Genomic DNA, 20,238 nt, shown 5'->3' with positions numbered 1-20,238 from the left:
TTTTTTTCTTTTAATACGACAAATCTAGCTACGCTAGAAGTTGATCCCTCAAAGAAATACAGACTCCCCAAACCCCGAAATCCATCCGCAGCATCATCCCGCCCTACTGCCTATTCCTAACCTCCAGGTACCCCCACCCAAACACCGCCCTCCCCGACACCCTCCCGGCCGCCGTTTCAGCATCCTTCGTACACGCCCCCACCAGGCCACCAAGCGCATCCACCAAGTGGTAGCATCTAAGCTTCGTCCTGTACTCGCCACACATCATGACGAGGGCGCTGCCGTAGTTGATGAGCTCGATGCAGCCCTCCTCCTCCCCGCGGCGGCTGTCCTGCGTGCACCAGTGGGTGCCCTGGTCCTGCTGCAGCTCCGCGGCGCCGAAGAGGACGTGGTTCGTGAAGGGGGAGCTCTTGGTGGTGGTGCAGATGAAGGTGGAGGGTGTGGGGTTGGCGTCGGTGCCGCGGGGGTGGAGCTTGAGGACGTTTGGGGGCTGTGCATGTGTGGAGCGGGGGGAGGTGATGAATCTGGCGGTGGTGGGGGTGGTGAGGGTTAGGAGGAGGAGGAGGAGGAGGGAGGATAGGAGGGCTGTGAGGTACTGGGTTGGTTTCATTGTGGTGTGCGTTGAGTGAGATATTTTGTTTTTGATGGTTTCTGTGGTTTGTGGGATCAGCTGGGATGGGGTGGGTTATGAGGTGGAATTCGGGGAGGATACGTTGGATTTTGCCAGATATATATTCTTATGCGAAAGATATATGTGGGATCCTTAAGTCCGGTCGGCACGTACGTGGTTGATGGGGCGACGTTCTCTCAGTCATGACATATCACTCGGCTTAAATATTACTTCTTATGCTCACTCACCCACGCTTGATTTGTTTGATTCAATTTGTTGATTTGCTCGGTACGTTATATGCTCCCGTAATAAAGTGAGTAACATTTGCTATATACGGTGATGATTGTTCTAAGTACATTATTATTTCCCCATGATCAACACCAGCTTTTAGTTTTCGATTCTATCCCTATACCATTTTTCTCCTCCCTTTCCACTTTCCACGGCCAGCAGCTAACTATATAAATATTTTTCCCTGCCTTCTCACCGCCCACTCACCCACCAAGCCATCTCCAGCCCTCCCTCAATCACACAAAAACGCACTCCTCGCCTTCAAGCCCACCTGCGCACTCAAGCTCGACACCAGCGCCACACACTCCTTCCCCTCAAACCAGCCCGTCTGCCACATCCTCGTGCCCCCCTCCCTCACCTCCTCAAACGACCACCTCCTCCCCAGCCCCACCTCTCCCACAGGCCCACACGGCCGCACCACCTCCGTCAGACAGTGCGCAAGGCTCTCCCACCGCGTGCTGCGCTCAAACCCAATCAGGTTCTGGAACAGCGCCTCCACCTTTGCATCCTCACACACCCTCACACACGTAAACCGCTTCTCCCCGCCGCCCCATAGCCCCACCAGCGGGTCCTGCGAGCCTCCCGCCGCATCAGCGGGGATGACACTGATACACACGTCCCAATGCCGCCCCGGACACACCCGTGCATGATCCGTCTGCCACCCGCAGCCCAGCAGGCCGTCGAGCCCCCAGAACACGCCCTCACTCACGGGGGCAAGCCTGCGGCCGTAAAATGCGTCTTCCGTGGCATTCGGGAGGGCGGGTGGTGCGGCGCGGTGCTGTGGTGCGGGGACGGGCGCAACGACCCACTCGCCGATGCCGAGCCAGAACTTGTAGAGGTATTTGCGCTGCTGTGCGGGGACGCGCACGGTGCAGTAGGTGCGGCCGTGGTCGCGGCCCGGGGGGTGGTTTCCGATGCGGAGGAGGAGGGTTGCGGGTGTGGGGGGGAGGGTGGTGAGGTGGGATTGGGAGAGGTCCCAGAGGCGTTGGCCGTGCTGGGATTTTATGGTTAGGCCGTTGGATTCTTGGTTGACGAGGGTGGTGGGGGGGTGTTGTGGGGGTTGGGGAGGAAGTGGAGGGAGAAGGGGGGCGCCATTGCAATTGTGTGGTGTGGGGATGGAGATGATATCACTGACGTCCCCGGTGATGAATGAATGGGGTAGAAGAGATGAGAGATGAAAAGGAAGAGAGATGAGAGATGAAAAGGAAGAGGTAAGAGGTAAAGTTAGAGACGGCGGGGGGGAGGATAAGAGTAGACGTCTAGCTAAAGGTTGATCGATAGCCCAGCACCCGCTCCACGCAAGACCCCCAGCCAGCCAGCCAGCCAGCCAGCAGCCCGCCCACCCTTCATGCATATACGAGCCGCAATAGCTCACAGAAGCCCCCCCCCCCCCGCAGTGCTAACGAACAGACGCAGGTATGTGAGGATATGAACTACCGCACTAGCATTCCCAATTGGGCGTCTCCAACCAATTTCCATGCGGCTCTGTCATGAGACATCACTCGTCCGAGTGATAATGTTTGAATGGTCGTTGTCGGCCAATCAGGCAACCGCGATACAGCACAACAGGCAAATATTAACCATAGTAACAAAGCTTCCACTACTTGGTGCATTAGTAGTGGCATGTGGGATAAATTCACCCCAAGTTGAGTAGACTTACTTTATTACCCTCTAGGCTTATTATTAGAGCAGTCAACGCTGCGTGTAGCTAATTGATGACCAACCCAGCCTCTCCGGCCGCGGGTTGGTCCCCACCAGCGCCCCGTTTCCTCCGGCGGTGATGCGGAGAAGGGAGCAGCCACATGCCGCAACAAGATCCCGAGCGACTCAAGCCGGTACTAAACCCTACTTCACACTCTGTTCACAACACGTGTCTCTATTCAAAGTAATAAGGTCTTAACAGTACATGCTACCCCCCAATGATGCATGCCCTGATGGCCAAGCTGGTAAGGCGCAGCACTTGTATGAGATGCTGAGATCCCTGGTTCAAATCCGGGTCAGGGCAGGAAGAAGCTGTGATGCTACAGCATTGAATCCTTTTTTTGGTTCTTGTAATTGCCTTTTTCGAGATTGGGCGTTCAAAGTTCTCTTTACTGGCGGGGTCCCGACTCTCAGCACAGCGTGCTAGAATAACTACTTAACAGAACAACCAAAAAGCTATTCCTAAATAAAACCGAATTGGCATCGACGCACCATCACTGGTGCAGAACCAACCCCGAAGCGCCCACCCAACATCATCAAACCCTACCACCACCACCACCACCACCACCAAAAATAAAATAAAATGGAAGCTTCATCCCACAGGGGAGACCGCCAAAAGAGCTGAATCAGCCGGGAATCGAACCCGGGTCGGGCGCAAATCATCAAAGATAATGGCAAGCGCCCGTGATACCACTACACCACTGAATCGTGGCTTCCAGAGAAGAACTGGCATCTATGAAGGGAAAAAAAATTTCATTACTAGTAGCTAGCGTTGGCTTGGGTTTGATTTACAAGGGTCTTACTTAGTACTCGAGTAGTTGTCCGTTAGTACTTCTTGGCGGGGAGGAGACTTGGCGGGGGGGGGGGATCTAATGCTATGCTAGATCGAGTGGTGGTTGGTGTGGGGTTGGTTGTGCTGGGCGGTGTTGTGGGGGATTCGGGATGGTAAGGATTAGTAGGATATAAGGGATGGTGAAGATCGTTGTGGTTGTGGTGGTTTTGCGGCGATGGGGTTTGTTCCTGTAATGAGCATGAGCTACATACTTCATGTAGGCCGAGAATGGGACAATGTTTGTTACCAGTTATAAAATGAGATGTAGTAATGGGGTCTCCTAATAAGCAGATTACAATCCCGAGCTCATAACCGGTTGTTGGGCCACCAGTGCCGTGAAAATTGTTAGCTCGTAGCACCGAGTGATATTGTGTGACCCAAGCTTTCACACGAGACCTGGGGGGGGGGGGGGGGGGGGTTTCAACGCTTTCAATACGGACGAGAGTTCCCTTTTATCTTGCAACTCCCTTGACGACAGTTTGGATTGAATCTACTTTCTACGCTCCTCCCCGACAAACCCATCCTTTACAAGCTTCAGATCCCCCGTCCCATCCACATCCACATCTACATTCCGAGAAATAAGGTTCAGTTCACTTATCACACACACCACACCACACCGAACCACACCACATACCACGCCACACACCACACGTCAAAAAATGTATCCACTCAACCCTCCGTCGCTGTAGCACCGGCATCCGCCACCGCCCACCTCGAGGTCCAGACCGCGCCAAGACAAAGCCTCTACCCCGGCCAGACCCGGAAGGAACCAGCAGCAGCAGCAGCAGCAGAGATGAGCGGAGGCTCCTGTGTCATCCAGTACTACAACTACCCCGGCGTCGGCATCCGCAATCGGCAGTACCTCAACTATAGCCAGGCATGCCGTGCTGGTGATAATATCGAGTGCGCCGGCCAAGGTATTTACCTACCTACCAACTCCCCTTCCCCCCCTCAAACCCTACATCATGACAACAACAATAACTAACACTCCACAACACACGCACAGGCAGCTGGAACCCCCTCAACGGTAGCACCGACGCGTAGATCGACCAGGCCTTCGAGAACGTCGATCTGGCGCTGCGGAGGGCCGGCGGAAAGGGGGTGGTGCCAGGTCTACAAGATCCGCAGCTACCACGTCGCCATGGGCGATGCGTGCTTGGTGGCCGTGATCAGGAACTTGCAGAAGTGGTGTCCGGGCATGGGCCGCTGTGGACGGCGCTCGGCGTGGAGAAGCTGGCGGAGGAGGGGATGGTCGTGGAGATTGAGGCGGAGGCGTATGGTCCGCGGTAGGTGGGTTTGGGGGGGAAGGGGTGTATGGAGTGTATGGAGTGTATGGAGTGTATGGGTGTATGGGTGTATGGGGTGTGGGTGTATGGGTGTATGGAGTGTATGGAGTGTATGGGTGTATGGGTGTATGGGTGTATGGTGTATGGTGTGGTGGGTTTGAGTACATGTAGTAGTAAATACATGTACGTGTAGAGAATGGGTCTGGTCAGACATGAAACTCAATTTACTACATATTTTCCCACAGAGCTTCGTAGGCCTGATAATGTATGTGCTATGGTTAGTAATTAGTGCTAACCGCTCGTACCTGTGTTATCTCAACATTACGGTCCATGGAGGTTAGTGATATATATGTAGCTAAAGGTTTTATTTATACCCCGACAAGCATTGCAAATCAATGTTCCTTCAGACTCTGACATAAAATATAAACTTAAGGTTTTTTTTTTTTATAATTTCCCCCCCCCCCCCCCCCCCCCGGACCCCTATATCAAATTTATCAAATAATTAATACACCTTGTGGGCCATTACGACGTACGGTGAGTACTAAGCAAGGTGCTCGTATATAGGGCATAGGTACCAGACTACATAATGTAATTTATATAGGGCTACAGGCTATATAATTATGTAGTATGTAGCTGGCCTAGCAACCAACCAGTCATTTACAGCTTGTAGGTTCTATAACTCTGCATCTTTCTAGCTAACACTCTGCTTTTCGGAATCACGACTCATTAAGGTATTCATCAATAAGGCCACTCGCCACCCCACCCATAACTACTACATCAAAAGGCACCTAGCACAAATGACGTACTCTACATCACAAAAAAGCCCCCAGCGACGATGAGTCACCAGAGCAGGAAAAACATATCATTAACCCAACCAGTCCTAAAAAAAAAAAAGACTCAATATCACCGCCGCCCACCTAGCTCGCTGTCAAAATAAGCTTTTTCCTTGACCACCAACCTAACCCTCCCCACCACATACACACCCACCACACCACCCCACACCGCCCCACCACCATTACACCACCACGTCACACACCCGCCACCCGCCAACACAACCTTAACATCACCCCACCCCACCACTACAGTCAGTCAGTCAGGCAGGTCAGGCAGTTGGGCGTTTGGGCACCAAAGAGCACGAGTGATAAACCGTGATGCAAGTGACCATAAGAGTTTATTTCAACGTTCACCACTCACCGCTCACCGCTCACCGCTCACCTATAACAAAAGATGATAAATAAATAGAATAAAAATCTAAGTGTACCATGCATGATGGATCCAGAAAATAATAATAGTAATAAAAAAAACCCCATAACAAAAAAAAACAATGAGCCTAACATGATCCTAAGATAACCTAACATGACCTAACCTAGAAAAACCAGATAAGATAAAAATAGATAAAAATAGATGTAACAGAGAAAAAAACGAGCAAGTACTAAACCTTTTTTCTGGGGGTGGGGCTACCATGAAGGTGTCTTAAGAATGTGGCCTCCCTTATGTCTCCGCCCTCTATTGGTTGCTTTTGTGATATGAATGGGGAGGGAGAAAAAGAAAGAAAGAGAACCCCGCCCCCGGATGTATACATAGAAGAAAACCTCCAACCCCCCGCACAGGAAGGTAAATGATCAGAAAGAAAGACAGAAAAAAACAGAAGAGAGCCTCCCGTCCACCCCAAAAGTAAAAAAGAAAGTAGATAATAATAATAATACGAACCCAATGAACTAGAGGCCCCAAAACGGGGATACAAAAGCGTGGTAAGGTACACCTAGAGTAGAGCCGAGATAGGAGATAAGAGATGAGAGTAGTAGTAGAAGAAGAAGAGAGCAGAGATAGATCGATGCAGATAAAGCCGCAAAAACTAATATGGGTTCATAAACAGACAGATAGCCTGACAGGACAGGACAGGACAGATAGCAGCAACATCTATAAAGACAGTCCGATATGGCATACATATGGCATGAGGAGAAAAGAGGTCTATAGCTAAAAGAGGGTATAAAACATACAGAAGAGTATGCCAGAGAAGAACGATATATCTTCGTGAAGAAACGACAGCTTGCTAGCCACGTTTACTTGGTCAGAAATATCAGGTATATATAGGAGAAAAACAACATGTCTCTCTGCAAAAAAACCCCGCTCGAATTCATGTTTGGAAGAAAATGAAAGGGGAAAAGAATAGCCGGGAAGACAGCCAAGCAAAACCAAACCAAACAAAACCCCTAATTCTATGACATGAATACCCACCATCAACATGATATACCACAACAAGATATACCCGCCCTCTCCACCAATCCACGAGTCCCATGAGTTCCATGAATCCCCGCTGCAAATAGATGTGCCCTTGTCCTGTATTTATGCCTCGTACATCCCAACCGCATCCGGAAAAAAAAAAGAAAAGATAAAGGAGAAAAGGGTAACCTCATACTATCTCTTTCACCCTTGCGCCGTCCAGCTTAGCACCAGCGTCGCCAGGATCCGGCACTACCGCCAGCAGTTCCTCCAACTCATCGACCAAAGCGTCGTCTGCATCAAGGTCATCATTTCCCTCCCTGCAAGAAAGCCTATACTCTCAGAAATCCAATTCATCGCGCTTTTTTGTATTTAAAAAATAACAAAAACAACAAAAACACACAAAAGAAAAATCCAGTAATTAGTAGTAGTATTACTTACCCCATTCTCCTCCTCTTCGGTGCCACCTCCTCAACTTCTTCGTCGATCTCTTCTCTAGCTCGGCTTGCTGTGCTCCCTGCCGGGGATGTTACAACCGTGCTCGGGTTTGTCCCAAGTACTTTTCCCACGCCGAGCCCACCACCGACCCCATTACCGGAAAGGACATTCAGCGCATCGGCATTATCCGGGCCACTGGTACCGAAAGAAAAGAGAGCATTCAGGTCATCGACGCCCTCAAGCCCCGATTGTCCGTCACCGTCGACCGCGAATCCGTTTGCCATGCTCCCATCACCATTGAGTCCCCAGTTCAGGAACTCGTCAATGTTGCTGCCCCCGCTGTCGACGCCTCCGTTGCCGTTCATGTGCCCAGCGCCTCCGTTGGTTGCCGCGTCCGTGTCCGCAAATTTAGTCATCATGTCCATGAGTTCGTCGACATGGTGTGTCTGCGCGGTTTGGAGCTCCTCAAGCTCCTCAATCTCTCGGGCTTTTGCTGCGAGTTGCGCATTATGCTCTTGCAGTGTCTGGGCCGACAACCCCGGCTGTGCCAAGGGGCGAGCAAAGAGGCGGGGGGTCATCGAGTGTGCCGAGACAGGCGAAGATGCAGTTTGGCGGCCGATGGGTGAGTCGGGGAGGGAAAAGATGTTGGGGTATTGTGTTTGCTGGTGGTTCTGGTACTGGTCGGTATTGCCGGCCCCTCGTGAGGTCGTCGTGTCTTGGCCATTGAGTTCTTGTATGCTGGGGCTCTGGTAGGTTTGATAATTCTGGATCACAGGGGACCCCATGTTTGATTTCATCTGGGAGCTAACAGTGGGCTTGGAGATAATGGGTGACGTTTGGGGTTTTGGGGACTCTTCTTCAGATATTTGAATTTGGGGGCCGTTTTCGAGGAGAAGCTGCCGCCGCCGCGCCATTTGGTTGGCATTGACTCTTTGGTTTTGTCTTGGGGTGACTATTGCCCCGCCTGTATTCCCTACAACTGCACCAACTCCCTGCTGATGAAGGGGCTGCAAATGCTCAACTTGGTTCTGAAACAGAGTACTGAATGGGCCATTGATAGTGCCGCCGAGAGACTTATCATACACTGTAGCCAAAAATGATAGTATCGCGTTAATTGAGTTCTCATGGCGATCATGGAGAGTCTGGAATGCCACACTCTGCTCATAAAGCTGGTTATGATCCTTTCTTAAACGATTAATTGCCGCTGAGATCATAGCCTGGTGATTTCTCACTGCCTCCAATTGCTGGATAACTGCCGCGATATCTGGCCTAGTGCTTCTCCCTCCCCCGTTACTTTGCTGGTGATGCCCACCGCCATCCTGGCCCTCCGCCTTGGGGCCCTCGATATATCCTCTCCCTCCGTTTCCGTCACCGAATTCCCCGTCCCCATCACTGAGATCTTCCGCATTATCAGAATCCTCCTGGTGATTCTTCTTGGGCTGTTTCCTCTTTCCTTTCCCCTTTGGCTTTGAGATCAACCACATAAGGTCCGGTTGTCCGCGCTTAAAATATGGGTTCTCATACTCGCTCGGTGGCTTACTCCGCTGTTCCGATGTTTTGAGTGAGCCATCTGCCAGACCAACGACCTTGTGGAATCCGTACATGTTGAGCTGTCGAACAAAGGAAGCGTAATTATTGTGCTTGAAAAGGTCTGGGATGAGGGTTTTGGAAAATTCATCCTCGTCCAGAACCAGGAATGAATTCCCAGATGGAGACCATCGGATGAGTGCGTCTGTCTTCGGGTCATTCACAAAGCTATCAACCCCCGGATCATCAGCAACAATCGTCCAATCGGCTGTCGGGACGAATTGACCACAGAACTCAAGCCATCAGGCGAAAGCAAACCCCTCGGATATAAGGTATATAGGTCCGAAAGGATCGACACCGGAAGAGAAAGAAAAAGTATAAAACCTCACACGTACCTGCTGAGCTTCTGCACGAACGGCGGAATGGTTGCCCTCTTCTTTCTCATCTTGTCAATCCTCATTTGCAACTCCCTATCAAACGCCAGATCCATCCCGTCCGGTCCCACCTGTCCCGGTGGTCCAATAACCTGACCCAGTCCAGATACCCCCATCATTCCCATCTGTGCCGCCGATGGTCCCATTTGCGGGATTCCCGTTGGGCTCGTGTTGTACGGCATCCGGATAAGCGTGTTTGTACCGCGGTTTATCAGGGCGATCTGGCTGTTGGCGTCAATCTGCTGCTGCTGCTGCTGCTGCGAAGACACCGGGACCTGCTGCTGTGTACGATACGCCTCGACGATATGGGGCACAGTAGCGTAGATGTTCTGGCCAGACGGCAGTGAGGACGGTGGGAGACGGGGACTAGAGGTTTGGGGCAGGCCTAGATAGCTCATATCAGGGCCGGAAAGCGAGGGCGGCGGAGAAGGCGATGTCGTGGTCACGGCGGGAATGGACGAGATGATTGGGGCAGAGGTTCCTGGCGCGGGTCTCTTGCGAGATCGACCGGATGCTGTGGGAGCGTTGGCAGATCCTCCACCGTTGGTGTTATGATGGTTACTGCTGGTGTGGATGGTTTGGTTTTGGGCCTGGGGAGGGGTTGTCATTTTTCTAAAAGGGAACCTGGCTGCAGGAGGGCGCTAGAGCGTTAGGTACTGAGCGCGTGTTTGGAATATTCCGGGAGGCGAAAAGTACGGGGGTAGTGATGTAAGAACAGACGTGGGGTGAGCGGACGTGGAAGACGACAGATGTCTGTGAGTCCCTCTGCCTTTGGGGGGGGGGGGGGGGGTAGAGATTGCGTAGAGGAGCACGAGGATGGTGTACAAGAGATGAAGAAGCTGTGGAAACGGGAGAAAAGAGAGAGCAGAGCGGATGAAGCGAACGGACGGACGTATAGGGAAAAAAGAGTCCTTTATGCGTGCCTTATCTCCCCCTAGCTTCTCCCTCAAGTCTTGCTATGTAAGTTGAATAAAAAGAGATTTTATTTGATATCTGTTTTTTCTTTCTTTCTTTCTTTCTCCTCCGTGATCTTGTTCCTCTCCCTCCCTGTTCCCCGTGCTGGGGAGGAAATTCTCTTGTTCTTCAAGGTAGAGAAATATGTAACAACTTCTCTCTCCCACGACAAGGCTCCGATATTATTTTATTTTATTTTTTTGTGGGGGAGGGGTTGGCGGTGGTAAAGGATGTAGTGGTGGTAGTGATGGTGGTGGTGGGAGAGCCGGCGTATGCGTAAGGTGTAAGAAAGACCGATAGCGTAGAGGAGGGGCGTTCAGAGGCGTTCGTTCGCTCGTTCAACTCACGGCAAGCACCTGGTCCACAGGCTTAACACAAATGTCAGCGATTGAAGGGATCCGGAGGAAAAAAGAAGATGGATGGATGGATGAGGTTGTTGCGAAGGGCTGCGTTGTTCTTTTTCTGCGTTCGGTGTTCGCAGACAGGCAGGCGGCGGGATGATGTGTGATGCAATGCGACGACCATGTCGAATTAAGTGAGCAAGGGCATACACCTACATACAGCTAATCTACATCTGTATGTCAATGGCAGCACATACACTTACAACTGGCTATTATTGCTCTACCACAATTACTACTCATCATGTACCTGATAACCTACTACTACCTATAGCTACCGTCCGTGGGAAGACTGAGGCAGCAGCAGAGAAGGGAAGTGATCGTAGTAGGCTGAGCATATCGCAATATTAATGGTAGCACAAGATGAAGATGTTGTTAAATAGGGCCCCCCCGTTAGATGATGGCCTTCTCACACCATATTTACAATCTACTATTAATAAGATATCGACGATATCAGTAGTACTCCAAAAGACTACTATTACTACTTCAGCAAGTACTCAAGTGCAGTGTATGTATCTACTTTTCTCTATATCCATACGTGCCCCTCTTCATTGCCTTACATCCCCCCCCCCCCCCTCCTCCCACTTCTCTACCTCACCCCAATAACAAACCCACTGAGGTTATCCGCGTGGTTACAATAATGCGGATAAGCCGTATCCGGATGTGTCCAGTAGCAGTAGCAGTAACACCACTAACTAATAATCCAGCACCTCCAAACAAGTAAAGCAACAGCAGAAGGCCCAGCAGCAGCAGCAACAGCAGCCTCTTCCTGCACCAAGCCGATGTCGTCTTCAGAAGCAGAACAGAAGAAGGCTCATGCCCCACCCTTCTGCTACTTCTCCGCGTTCTTCAATTGATTCCCTTTCATCGATCCCCGGCAAATTGTTTTGTTTCCCTCGCAATCACGGCAGCAGGCATGCCCGGTGCGTGGCCTTGTACATCCACAGGGCATAGGTGCTGCTCTATCTATTGATCTAATAAACCTTCAACCCTACAAGCATTAAGTGAGTGGCCTTAGTGCTTTTTACCCTTTCTGCGCACCGCTAGAAAGAAGAGTAGGTAGGGGTACTTTGGGAACTGCGGTAGATACTGCGGGTATCAATCAGTTAATTCTGCACCTGCAACTTCACTGCCTTTGCTTGTGCTGCTACATATCCTCACTTACATACGGTCATGACCTTCACTCACTCACTCATGTCATACCATTCGCAGACCGTATGTACGTACCTAACTGATGCACACTCGCGTCATACCACACGTTTTTTAATATTATTTTTTTATTACTAGCTATCGATATCACCCTCTCTCTCGTCCGAAAGAACGAAGGAAAAAAAAATTTAATCCCCGAGAAACTTACATGGAGCTGCACAATCAAAGGCAAAGCAAGGCCCCCCTCATGCTCGTCCAACAAGCAATGCTTACCTCCCCACAGCTTATCTAGGTAGCAAAAGGGTCCTCACATAGATAAAGTATAGTACCAATAAACAAAAAAAAAAAAAAGTAAACAAGGCAAGGTACCAGCCGGCCTAGCTCGGAGCTGTATCTACCTTAGACAGAGTTTCCAAGCCTTTTTTCCTTTGAGAAGGCATAGCATAGCCCACCTACTCTCACGCCCTCACGCCTCTCCCAACAGGAACTCAAACAAAATCCAGGCCCCCTCTCGATCCCCTCGATCCCGGAAAGACAGTTACTCCATGCCCGTGCCTCGCTTACCGGGGGGGAGGGGGGGTGCGAGGTGCGAGGTGTGTGAGAGGTGAGAGATGAACGGATGGGTTTTCCGCAGTTTGGTTGGTTGGTTGGTTTTTCTCTGGTCGTTTGTGAGTCACCTGAGGAGGAGGGAAACGAGGGTCTGGCAGGGCTCATTTGTCAGCGCTGGCGTTTAGTAAGCAGACGCGGTGCGCTGGGGCGTGTAAAGTGGTTGCTTGGGCGCGTCTTCCCTGGAAATGACGCCGACTGAACTGTGACTGGGCTTGGAATACTTGCGCTCCACCATACAACTTAACTCGATCACAGGGGGACGGCATAGAGCAAACCTCACTCGATACTTAGATACGGGATACGACCTCACTCGTTCACTACTACAAACGTCCTCCCTTATTCGTCCACGGCATAGAAATATATATCACTCGTCCGTAATAATAGCTAAATAATGCCTTCTACGCCTCCCCCTCCTCCTCATCCTCAGGACCCCCAGGGTACAACAATGCCAGAAACACAAAGGCCACCACTAACCCCCGAAGCAAAACGACGAATAGTAGGTCTTCTCAAGAACTTTCATTCTCGGCACTCACCCTAACCCCCATGCAGGAAACCAACCGCCTTAAAGCCAAAGCCATCCGGGAAGCCCGCCTCGCCGCTGAAAAAGCCGCCGCGGAAAAAGCACCACCGCCCCCTACAATACCCCGTAGTACTCGAAGCACTACAGCCCAAAAGCGCTCCTACGCTGAGAGCTCTAATGTCCGCGACACCGCCACAGGCGCCACAACAACAGGCCCTGACGCCATCAAGCCTGCCCGCAAATTTGCCCGCCGAGACTACATCGACTATGACTTCTCGCGCATGACAGACACAAAGGGTGGCTTCCTCAGCACCGAGGACGACCCACACTCGGCCCTCGCCGCCCTCGACCTCCAGAACAAGCCCGCACATATGACGCTCGAGCAGTGGTCCGCGCACCAGCTGCGTGCCAAACTGCAGAAAGAGAAGGCGGGCGCATATGAGCCCGCCATTAGCTCGCTGCAGAACAGCGAGGAGGTACAGAAGTGCTATGAGTGCGAGAGTCCGGAGATTGATTGGAAGTGGCTGGAGGTTTTTGGCTGTCGTGTGTGCTCGAAGTGTAAAGACGCTAAGCCGGAGAAGTATAGTCTGCTGACAAAGACGGAGGCGAGGGAGGACTATCTTCTTACGGATCCAGAGCTACGAGATGAAGAGTTGCTACCGCATTTGGAGAGACCGAATCCGCATAGGAGTACGTGGAATAACATGATGCTATATTTACGGTATCAGGTTGAGGCGCATGCGATCAAGAAGTGGGGTGGGCTGGAGGCCCTGGATAAAGAGTTTGAGAAGAGGACTGAGGAGAGGAAGAAGAGGAAGGATGATAAGTTTAGGGGTAAGCTTAGAGAGCTGAAAAAGAAGACTAGAGTCGAAAGCTGGCGCAAGAATGCGGGGTCGAAGCATGAGCACGTGTGGGGTACTGCGGTGACGAAACCCAGTGGTGAGGAAATACGCACATGTGAAGAGTGCGGGTTCGAAGTGGAGGAGTTGGTCTTTTAGAAAGCTTAAAATGGATGGCTTTTTTACTTTGTAGAGGTTCTTTTCTATTCTCTTGCTTTGCTCCTACTAATTGTTTTATATTACTTATTGTAACTATGATGCGTAGCTAGCCATTTATTACTGCGAAGAAAAATACCAGGCGTTTAGGGAATATGGGAACCATGCATGAATCATGAGCTAGCAACCATTACTCCTTACCCAAATCAGATAACTCCAACCCCATTCCTCCACTATTTCCAATAGTACATAACGTACTATTTACCACGAATACCCAACTATGAACAGTCCATATAAGCCGGAGCCATTGAATCACAACTTTAACAAGCAGTTGCCTCCTCCGCGATTGGCTTCCCACCCTTAAATACTCTGTGTCTAACGAGCAATTCTGGAACCACCGCAGCAGCCATGAACCTCTTGCGGGCCATGTCGCCGCGATAAACTCCGATCTCCTCGTGAATATTTTCACGGTAAACTTCGACATTCTCCTGAACATCCCCACGATAACTCCCGGCCTTCTCGTGAGATTTAGGAGCACCTCCCATCTCAACATCCTCCATCTCGGTATCCGTAGTAGCAGCCTCAGAGGCAGACGGAGAGGCAGGAGCAGTTGAAAAGGTTGGAGAGATGGTTCCAGACTGGAGCATCCACCCCGGTGCTGGAGCACTCTTGCAGTATCTTGCAGCAGCATCTGGATGCTGTGAAGCAGCGCAGCGGCGTTTAAGGGGGTTGTTGCCGGAGTAGTTCATCTTAGTATTCTGCTCTATTTAGGCTGTTGAAGAAGTGTTTTAGGATGATAGCGGATAGATGGGGGAGTAGGTTGGCGAGATAATTAGCAGTGGGTGTAGACCTTTTAAAGCTCCTACACTGGCCGTTTGACTGTAGGTTTTTCTATGAAGAAGAGAAGACGATTGTCAAGGGAGGGCTTCTTGAGAAATGATCAGACGGGTATTTGCATAGAGATGCCAAAGCCTAGGCCGCAATGTAAATGGGGTGCCTTGAAAAAATAAAATTTGTGGCTGGAACGGAGGTCTCGATGTAGGGGGGGCTGTTTATCCTTACAAGTGTTTTATGTCTAAGGGGGCATCGGGGTAGGTTTTAAGAACCACGTAGAAGGGCGTTGTTTTGGTTTGAACTACGAAGTTCCCGCTAGCTCAGTCCGAGGGACCACCGTAGCTCAGTGGAGCTCAGTCGGTGTTCCATGGTTGAGTTGCGCACACAGTGAATCGATATTTGCAACTGAAGAATACTATACTTGGTCATTATTACATATTTAGTTGCGAAGATAATCATTTCAATCCTACAATCTCAACCACTCAGATGTACGCTTCAAGCACTCACCATACCGGCACCCAAAGCAGGAAAGAAGGCACAGCGGGTGATGGCATATGTCTGAACCTGCAAAAAAAAAAAATGGGATGCTATCCTTGACAGGGTTCGGGGTGTGGCTTTTTATCCTCCCCCGGATTTCCGCCACATTGGCCGAGATAAGCTTGTGTGAAATGCCAAGTTCGACCACACACTGGGGCCGGTCCCAACAGCTCAACGTCTGCTGCACTGTGTGTCTGAGATTCGGGAGGTTATGTCTCTTTGCCCTCCTTGATCAGGCAGGGACCTGCGAGAGAGAAGAAAAGCTGTTTTGCTGTTTACGTGTCCGTTCCAAATTTTTGCAGTGTGTGTCTAAGAGCGTTTCTCTTTCCTCCTCTCTATCTTCTTCCCCGGAGTAATATTGAAGTTGTCGTTGCTGATATCCATCGCTAGACTAGATTATCACACCCCAGACCAAACCCCTTTTCGCTAGTCCAGCCCTGTTTAACCCATCTCACGCTAATATTTTTCCGCCACTTGCATATTCTCTTGGCAGCATAGCACACACCACCGACCACCGACCTCACCTCCTTTTGGGAAACCGCCGCAGGCAGCAAGAGCGAGCGAGGAGTGCACAGGACAACACCACGTTATCCCGAACGAAACCCACACCAAGCGAAAAAAAAATAAACCCTCCGAGCGTCAACTCTATTTCGTTTACCTTCTTCCTTCCCCACTATCCATCTATCCCCCCCCCACTAATTTTTCGACTATCTACTACTACTACGACTAGTGAAGGGATATATATAACCGGTTTCCCTGTCCCCCCACAACCTCAACTACCTACCCCCAAAGCTTCGATACAGCAAGATCGGCGCGCGTGAGAGAGAATGGCTTGGCAGTCGCCCTCCGCGAACACCGGATCCCACGATGGCAACAATGGCGGGCAAGGCAACAGCGCGGGACCAAACGGCGGAGGCGGTGGTGGCTCACAGCCCATAGGCACAGAGTACACGCTTCAAGGTATTTCTGAAGTTTCCCTCACTTTTAGCAAGAAAACGCAGGGAGGGAAGAGCTAGCTAATTGGTGGGGTATGAAATGGTGTTGGGGGGATGAATAGGTGTCATGAGGTTCCTACAGACGGAATGGCACAAACACGAGCGGGACCGCAATTCCTGGGAGATTGAGCGCGCGGAGATGAAGGCGCGGATCGCGAAGCTGGAGGGCGAGAATAGAGCTGCAAAGAGGTTGCAGCAGGGCCTCATGACGAGGATAAAGATGCTGGAGAGTGCGCTAAAGAAGAAGGGCCCTGCTGCTGCAACTGCTGCTGCTGCTGCGGAGGGTGCGGAGGGGGCCAAGACGGTACCGGCTGAGAACTCGGCACACACGAAGTGTATGTTGGAATCGCCGATGGGGGGGTCGAAGTTAGGAAGGTTATTGAAGTGCTGACTGAGTTCTCGATGGTAGCACCGCAATCGGGACTTGGGGCAAATGCACACCTTCTCGGAGACACGTCGGCAGTGTTTAGAGCTGAAGCTGCCAGAAACAAAAGCAGAGCATATCTGGAAAAGTGCCTACAGGAGATTACATATCTTCTGACACCCCCGAACCACCCACCCCCGCAACAGCAGCAGCAGCAGCAACAACAGCAACAGCAGCAGCAGCAGCAGCAGTCCAATCTTGACCTTAACCAGATGCTCCAGCAGCATCAGCAACAACAGCAGCAGCAACAACAGCACCAGCAGCAGCAGCAGCAGCACCAACAGCAGCAGCAGCATCAGCAACAGCAGACATCGCTTCAACAGCAGCTGCTGCAGCAGCCTTCCCAAGCTCCTAACCATCAGTTACCCCACCCTCCTGTTAACCATGCTGGAAACTTTCAGTCATTGCCCCGGTCCCGTGCCGGCTCACACCCCCATCCTCACCCTCAGTCCCATGAAATGAGGAGTGATCAGCAACAGCAGACCCAGATGCAGTCTGCTATACCAGAGCCGATGGTACGAGACCAATCGGGAGAGAAACCCAACGCATTCAATGCGGCCGCTGATACCAACCCATTTACCGCATCTCTTAACGAGAGCTCTACTTCATCAGCCCCAAGTGATGGCGATGGGTGGGATTTCGATGAGTCAAGTCTTACCATTGACTCGAATGCTTCGAATATAGACGAGTTCGATTTCTCAAGCCATCACACAGGGAAGCCAACAAACAGCATGGGCAGAAAGAAGCTTTCTATAAGACACCGCGTTGATCCCCATGCAACTAACAACTCGGACGCAGGGAGCTTTCAGCCCAAATTCGTACTGAGAGGCCACTTAGATGTGGTCCGTTCTATTATATTTACAGGAGGGGGCACGCAGAATGAGCCAGAGATCTGCACAGCGGGTGATGATGGCGTATTGAAAAGATGGTACATTCCCGGTAGCTATGGCTTATCACAGGGAGCATCGGACATGGATATTCAGAGTCACTTCACCCACCGGGGACACCAGGGAATGGTTACTTGCTTAGCCGCATGTCCTCCGGCTAGCGGGGAGCTTGACAGCGGCCTGAGCGAGGGAGGATGGATATTCTCCGGTGGTCAGGACACCACAGTAAGAGTATGGGAATCGAACATGGTGGGCCACAAAGCTACTCTTGTTGGCCACACAGACGTTGTATGGGCGGTTTGCGTACTTCCAGTATCATCGTCCATGGCCGGTTCTACAGAGGAGAGGATACTACTTGCGAGTGGATCTGGAGACGGGACAGTGAAGATCTGGAGTGTATCGCCACCTCCGGCGCCGCAAGGCATGGGTCCGGGGAATCGCAGGGGTAGTGTCAGAAGCATTTCTTCTACGGCCTCTCCCCACCCATTCAGCTACTCCCTTATCTCGACTATTGTCAGGCCGGGTATTACAGCAAGCCCGACGTGCATCACACCATTCTCCGCCTCGGGAGACTCATTTATCGTCTCCTATAACGACGCAGCGGTCATCATATATGACACTGCATCGGGAGAGGAGATCTCACAAATGTCTAGCCATGAGACATACGATGGCACCCCCGCCACAGGCGTCAACTGGGTAGTCGCATCAACCATTAGTCTTGACAGCGGCGCCGAGAGTGGACGAGAAGAAGAGGAACTTGTTGCGGGAGCCACAGGGCCTAAGGGCGGTGTGGCCGGTATCGTTATCACAGGACACGAAGACCGTTACGTAAGAATTTTCGATGCGAACAGTGGTAAGTTTTCCCCCGCATATGTGCCAGTAATCGTCGTATATAGAAGGCTTACCCGGGAATGAACTAGGTCAATGCACATACACAATGCTCGCCCACACCGCGTCAATCTCATCGCTTGCACTCTCGCCTGACGGCCGTGAACTCGTCTCTGCGGGCCACGACGCAAGCCTGCGCTTCTGGAGCATGGAGAAGAGGTCGTGCACACAGGAGATCCCATCACACAGGCTAATGCGGGAGGAGGGTGTATGTGCCGTTGTGTGGAGTACGGATGGAAGATGGGTTGTGAGCGGTGGTGGAGACGGCATAGTTAAGGTGTTTGCTAGGTAACTGCAGTAGTAGCAGTAGTACCAGTAGTAGCAGGAGCGGTAGTGTCAGTAGTTAGCAGTTAAGAAGTAGTAGTATTAGTAGTAGTAGTAGTTTAGTAAGTAGTAGATCTAGCGAGCTTTATTGTTTGTAGTTGTTATTGGCTATATGTTGTACGTTTTCTACCCGTTTTTTCTTTTCTTTTTCTTTTTTTTTTTGGCGGGAAGAGGAGTGAAATTGTGCACATAATGGATGGGATAAAACGTACTCATGTGTTTTGAGAAATAACTACATAGATACCTAACTAACTAATGCGGTTTTTTTCTGTGGTTTTGTGCCTGTAGGTATAGGGTTATTGTTTTGTGTTCTATATACAGCAGCCCTGCAGCTTTTGCTTTTTGCCTGTTCTCTTGGGATGCTAGCGTGCATGAAGCATCCATCTCTTTCTTCACCTGTCGTTACTGCTGGGCCCTTTAATTGTCAGTTGCAGCTCAGTGCCTTGTCGATGCGTGCGGGGCTGCGCATGTTGTGAAGAAGGAGGCGCAGAGTTATATATGCATTCATTGCATTGCATGAGTTATATGGTATTGCTTATTGTGTTTATGCTTATAGGCCGCTGTTAAGAAACCATATCACTGGCCTGGTTGATTGTGTATGGGTTTATCTTTGATCGATTGCAATTATCTAACTGCATGGCCAGATATCAAACTGTTTAAATATAGTGTTATATTAGTTTTATTATAGTCTTGTACGCGTGGACTCGTATCTGATAGAGTTACATACAGAAAAACCTATCAATCCCTACCAAACTCCCAGCATTCGGAGGGAACAAGAACCTGTGGTTTGCTAACAAATACCTCTCTCTAAACTCCATCCCTCTGGCTAACAATTCCGGCAAAATTCGGCCACCGCGGAGGTGGAATCGTGATATGTATATTGGGGTGTTTTATTACCCTGTGTTTAGTCTTGTTTCCAGACTCATTCATCAAACACTACCCCACAGCGGCAGAGCCCCCACCGGTGCAGACACAAACAATACCACAATACAAACAGAACCACTAGCACCCAAAGGCGCGAGACTACCTTCTTGTTACCCTATGCTACGGGTTATGTACTTGGAATAGCGCGTGGCATAGACTATCCAGATAAGTTAAAGGATAGGTGGCCAGGATATTTATTATTTATAGCGAAGCTCAACTGTAGTCTCCACCTTAACCCACCATCAATTAAACGAACAAGCTATCTACTCAACGGTGCTTATTATGTTTAGGTCGTTTACTCTACTCTCGATCTAAAAACAACCCATGCACACTAATTTTAAACATTCCGGTCATTGACCCCATAGACCGGCCAAGATAAAATAGAATCAGAAGCTCTCCTAAGCCTAAGAAGAAGCCGACAATAAGCTTCGCAAACCAGACAGGCACAGTATTATATAGGT

General features: G+C 50.6%; 9 protein-coding genes across 9 annotated transcripts; 4 read left to right on the top strand and 5 right to left on the bottom strand.

Moving 5' to 3' along the window:
• Nucleotides 1-103: 103 nt before the first annotated feature.
• On the bottom strand, nucleotides 104-610 carry LAJ45_08704 (uncharacterized protein; the record flags this gene model as incomplete). The annotated part of the gene is made up of 1 exon (XM_046118253.1): nucleotides 104-610. The coding sequence occupies one exon, from the start codon at nucleotides 608-610 to the stop codon at nucleotides 104-106; it is 507 nt and encodes a 168-aa protein (XP_045968530.1).
• A 520-nt stretch (nucleotides 611-1,130) lies between these two features.
• On the bottom strand, nucleotides 1,131-2,252 carry LAJ45_08703 (uncharacterized protein; the record flags this gene model as incomplete). Its single annotated transcript, XM_046118252.1, has 1 exon — nucleotides 1,131-2,252. The coding sequence occupies one exon, from the start codon at nucleotides 2,250-2,252 to the stop codon at nucleotides 1,131-1,133; it is 1,122 nt and encodes a 373-aa protein (XP_045968529.1).
• Nucleotides 2,253-3,551: 1,299 nt separating this feature from the next.
• On the bottom strand, nucleotides 3,552-4,129 carry LAJ45_08702 (uncharacterized protein; the record flags this gene model as incomplete). The annotated part of the gene is made up of 4 exons (XM_046118251.1): nucleotides 3,552-3,619; nucleotides 3,679-3,827; nucleotides 3,950-3,995; nucleotides 4,066-4,129. The coding sequence occupies 4 exons, from the start codon at nucleotides 4,127-4,129 to the stop codon at nucleotides 3,552-3,554; spliced, it is 327 nt and encodes a 108-aa protein (XP_045968528.1).
• A 95-nt stretch (nucleotides 4,130-4,224) lies between these two features.
• On the top strand, nucleotides 4,225-4,721 carry LAJ45_08701 (uncharacterized protein; the record flags this gene model as incomplete). The annotated part of the gene is made up of 3 exons (XM_046118250.1): nucleotides 4,225-4,348; nucleotides 4,438-4,458; nucleotides 4,543-4,721. 3 exons carry the CDS (start codon nucleotides 4,225-4,227, stop codon nucleotides 4,719-4,721), a joined length of 324 nt encoding a protein of 107 aa, XP_045968527.1.
• Nucleotides 4,722-6,694: 1,973 nt separating this feature from the next.
• LAJ45_08700 (uncharacterized protein) lies at nucleotides 6,695-9,947 on the bottom strand (the record flags this gene model as incomplete). The annotated part of the gene is made up of 5 exons (XM_046118249.1): nucleotides 6,695-6,766; nucleotides 6,956-7,057; nucleotides 7,137-7,260; nucleotides 7,382-9,133; nucleotides 9,301-9,947. The coding sequence occupies 5 exons, from the start codon at nucleotides 9,945-9,947 to the stop codon at nucleotides 6,695-6,697; spliced, it is 2,697 nt and encodes an 898-aa protein (XP_045968526.1).
• Nucleotides 9,948-11,054: 1,107 nt separating this feature from the next.
• LAJ45_08699 (uncharacterized protein) lies at nucleotides 11,055-11,754 on the top strand (the record flags this gene model as incomplete). Its single annotated transcript, XM_046118248.1, has 5 exons — nucleotides 11,055-11,062; nucleotides 11,182-11,199; nucleotides 11,399-11,614; nucleotides 11,690-11,695; nucleotides 11,751-11,754. 5 exons carry the CDS (start codon nucleotides 11,055-11,057, stop codon nucleotides 11,752-11,754), a joined length of 252 nt encoding a protein of 83 aa, XP_045968525.1.
• Nucleotides 11,755-12,894: 1,140 nt separating this feature from the next.
• On the top strand, nucleotides 12,895-13,967 carry LAJ45_08698 (uncharacterized protein; the record flags this gene model as incomplete). The annotated part of the gene is made up of 2 exons (XM_046118247.1): nucleotides 12,895-12,945; nucleotides 12,999-13,967. The coding sequence occupies 2 exons, from the start codon at nucleotides 12,895-12,897 to the stop codon at nucleotides 13,965-13,967; spliced, it is 1,020 nt and encodes a 339-aa protein (XP_045968524.1).
• A 317-nt stretch (nucleotides 13,968-14,284) lies between these two features.
• On the bottom strand, nucleotides 14,285-14,713 carry LAJ45_08697 (uncharacterized protein; the record flags this gene model as incomplete). Its single annotated transcript, XM_046118246.1, has 1 exon — nucleotides 14,285-14,713. One exon carries the CDS (start codon nucleotides 14,711-14,713, stop codon nucleotides 14,285-14,287), a length of 429 nt encoding a protein of 142 aa, XP_045968523.1.
• A 1,449-nt stretch (nucleotides 14,714-16,162) lies between these two features.
• Nucleotides 16,163-18,821, top strand: LAJ45_08696 (uncharacterized protein; the record flags this gene model as incomplete). The annotated part of the gene is made up of 4 exons (XM_046118245.1): nucleotides 16,163-16,295; nucleotides 16,393-16,665; nucleotides 16,740-18,494; nucleotides 18,562-18,821. 4 exons carry the CDS (start codon nucleotides 16,163-16,165, stop codon nucleotides 18,819-18,821), a joined length of 2,421 nt encoding a protein of 806 aa, XP_045968522.1.
• Nucleotides 18,822-20,238: the final 1,417 nt, after the last annotated feature.

This window comes from Morchella importuna (genome assembly GCF_003444635.1).
Source record: "Morchella importuna strain M04M26 chromosome Unknown Morimp01GS031, whole genome shotgun sequence".
Lineage (NCBI taxonomy): Eukaryota > Fungi > Ascomycota > Pezizomycetes > Pezizales > Morchellaceae > Morchella > Morchella importuna.
Note: the sequence above shows the minus strand (reverse complement) of the source record. Positions and strands in the feature narration are given on the sequence as shown.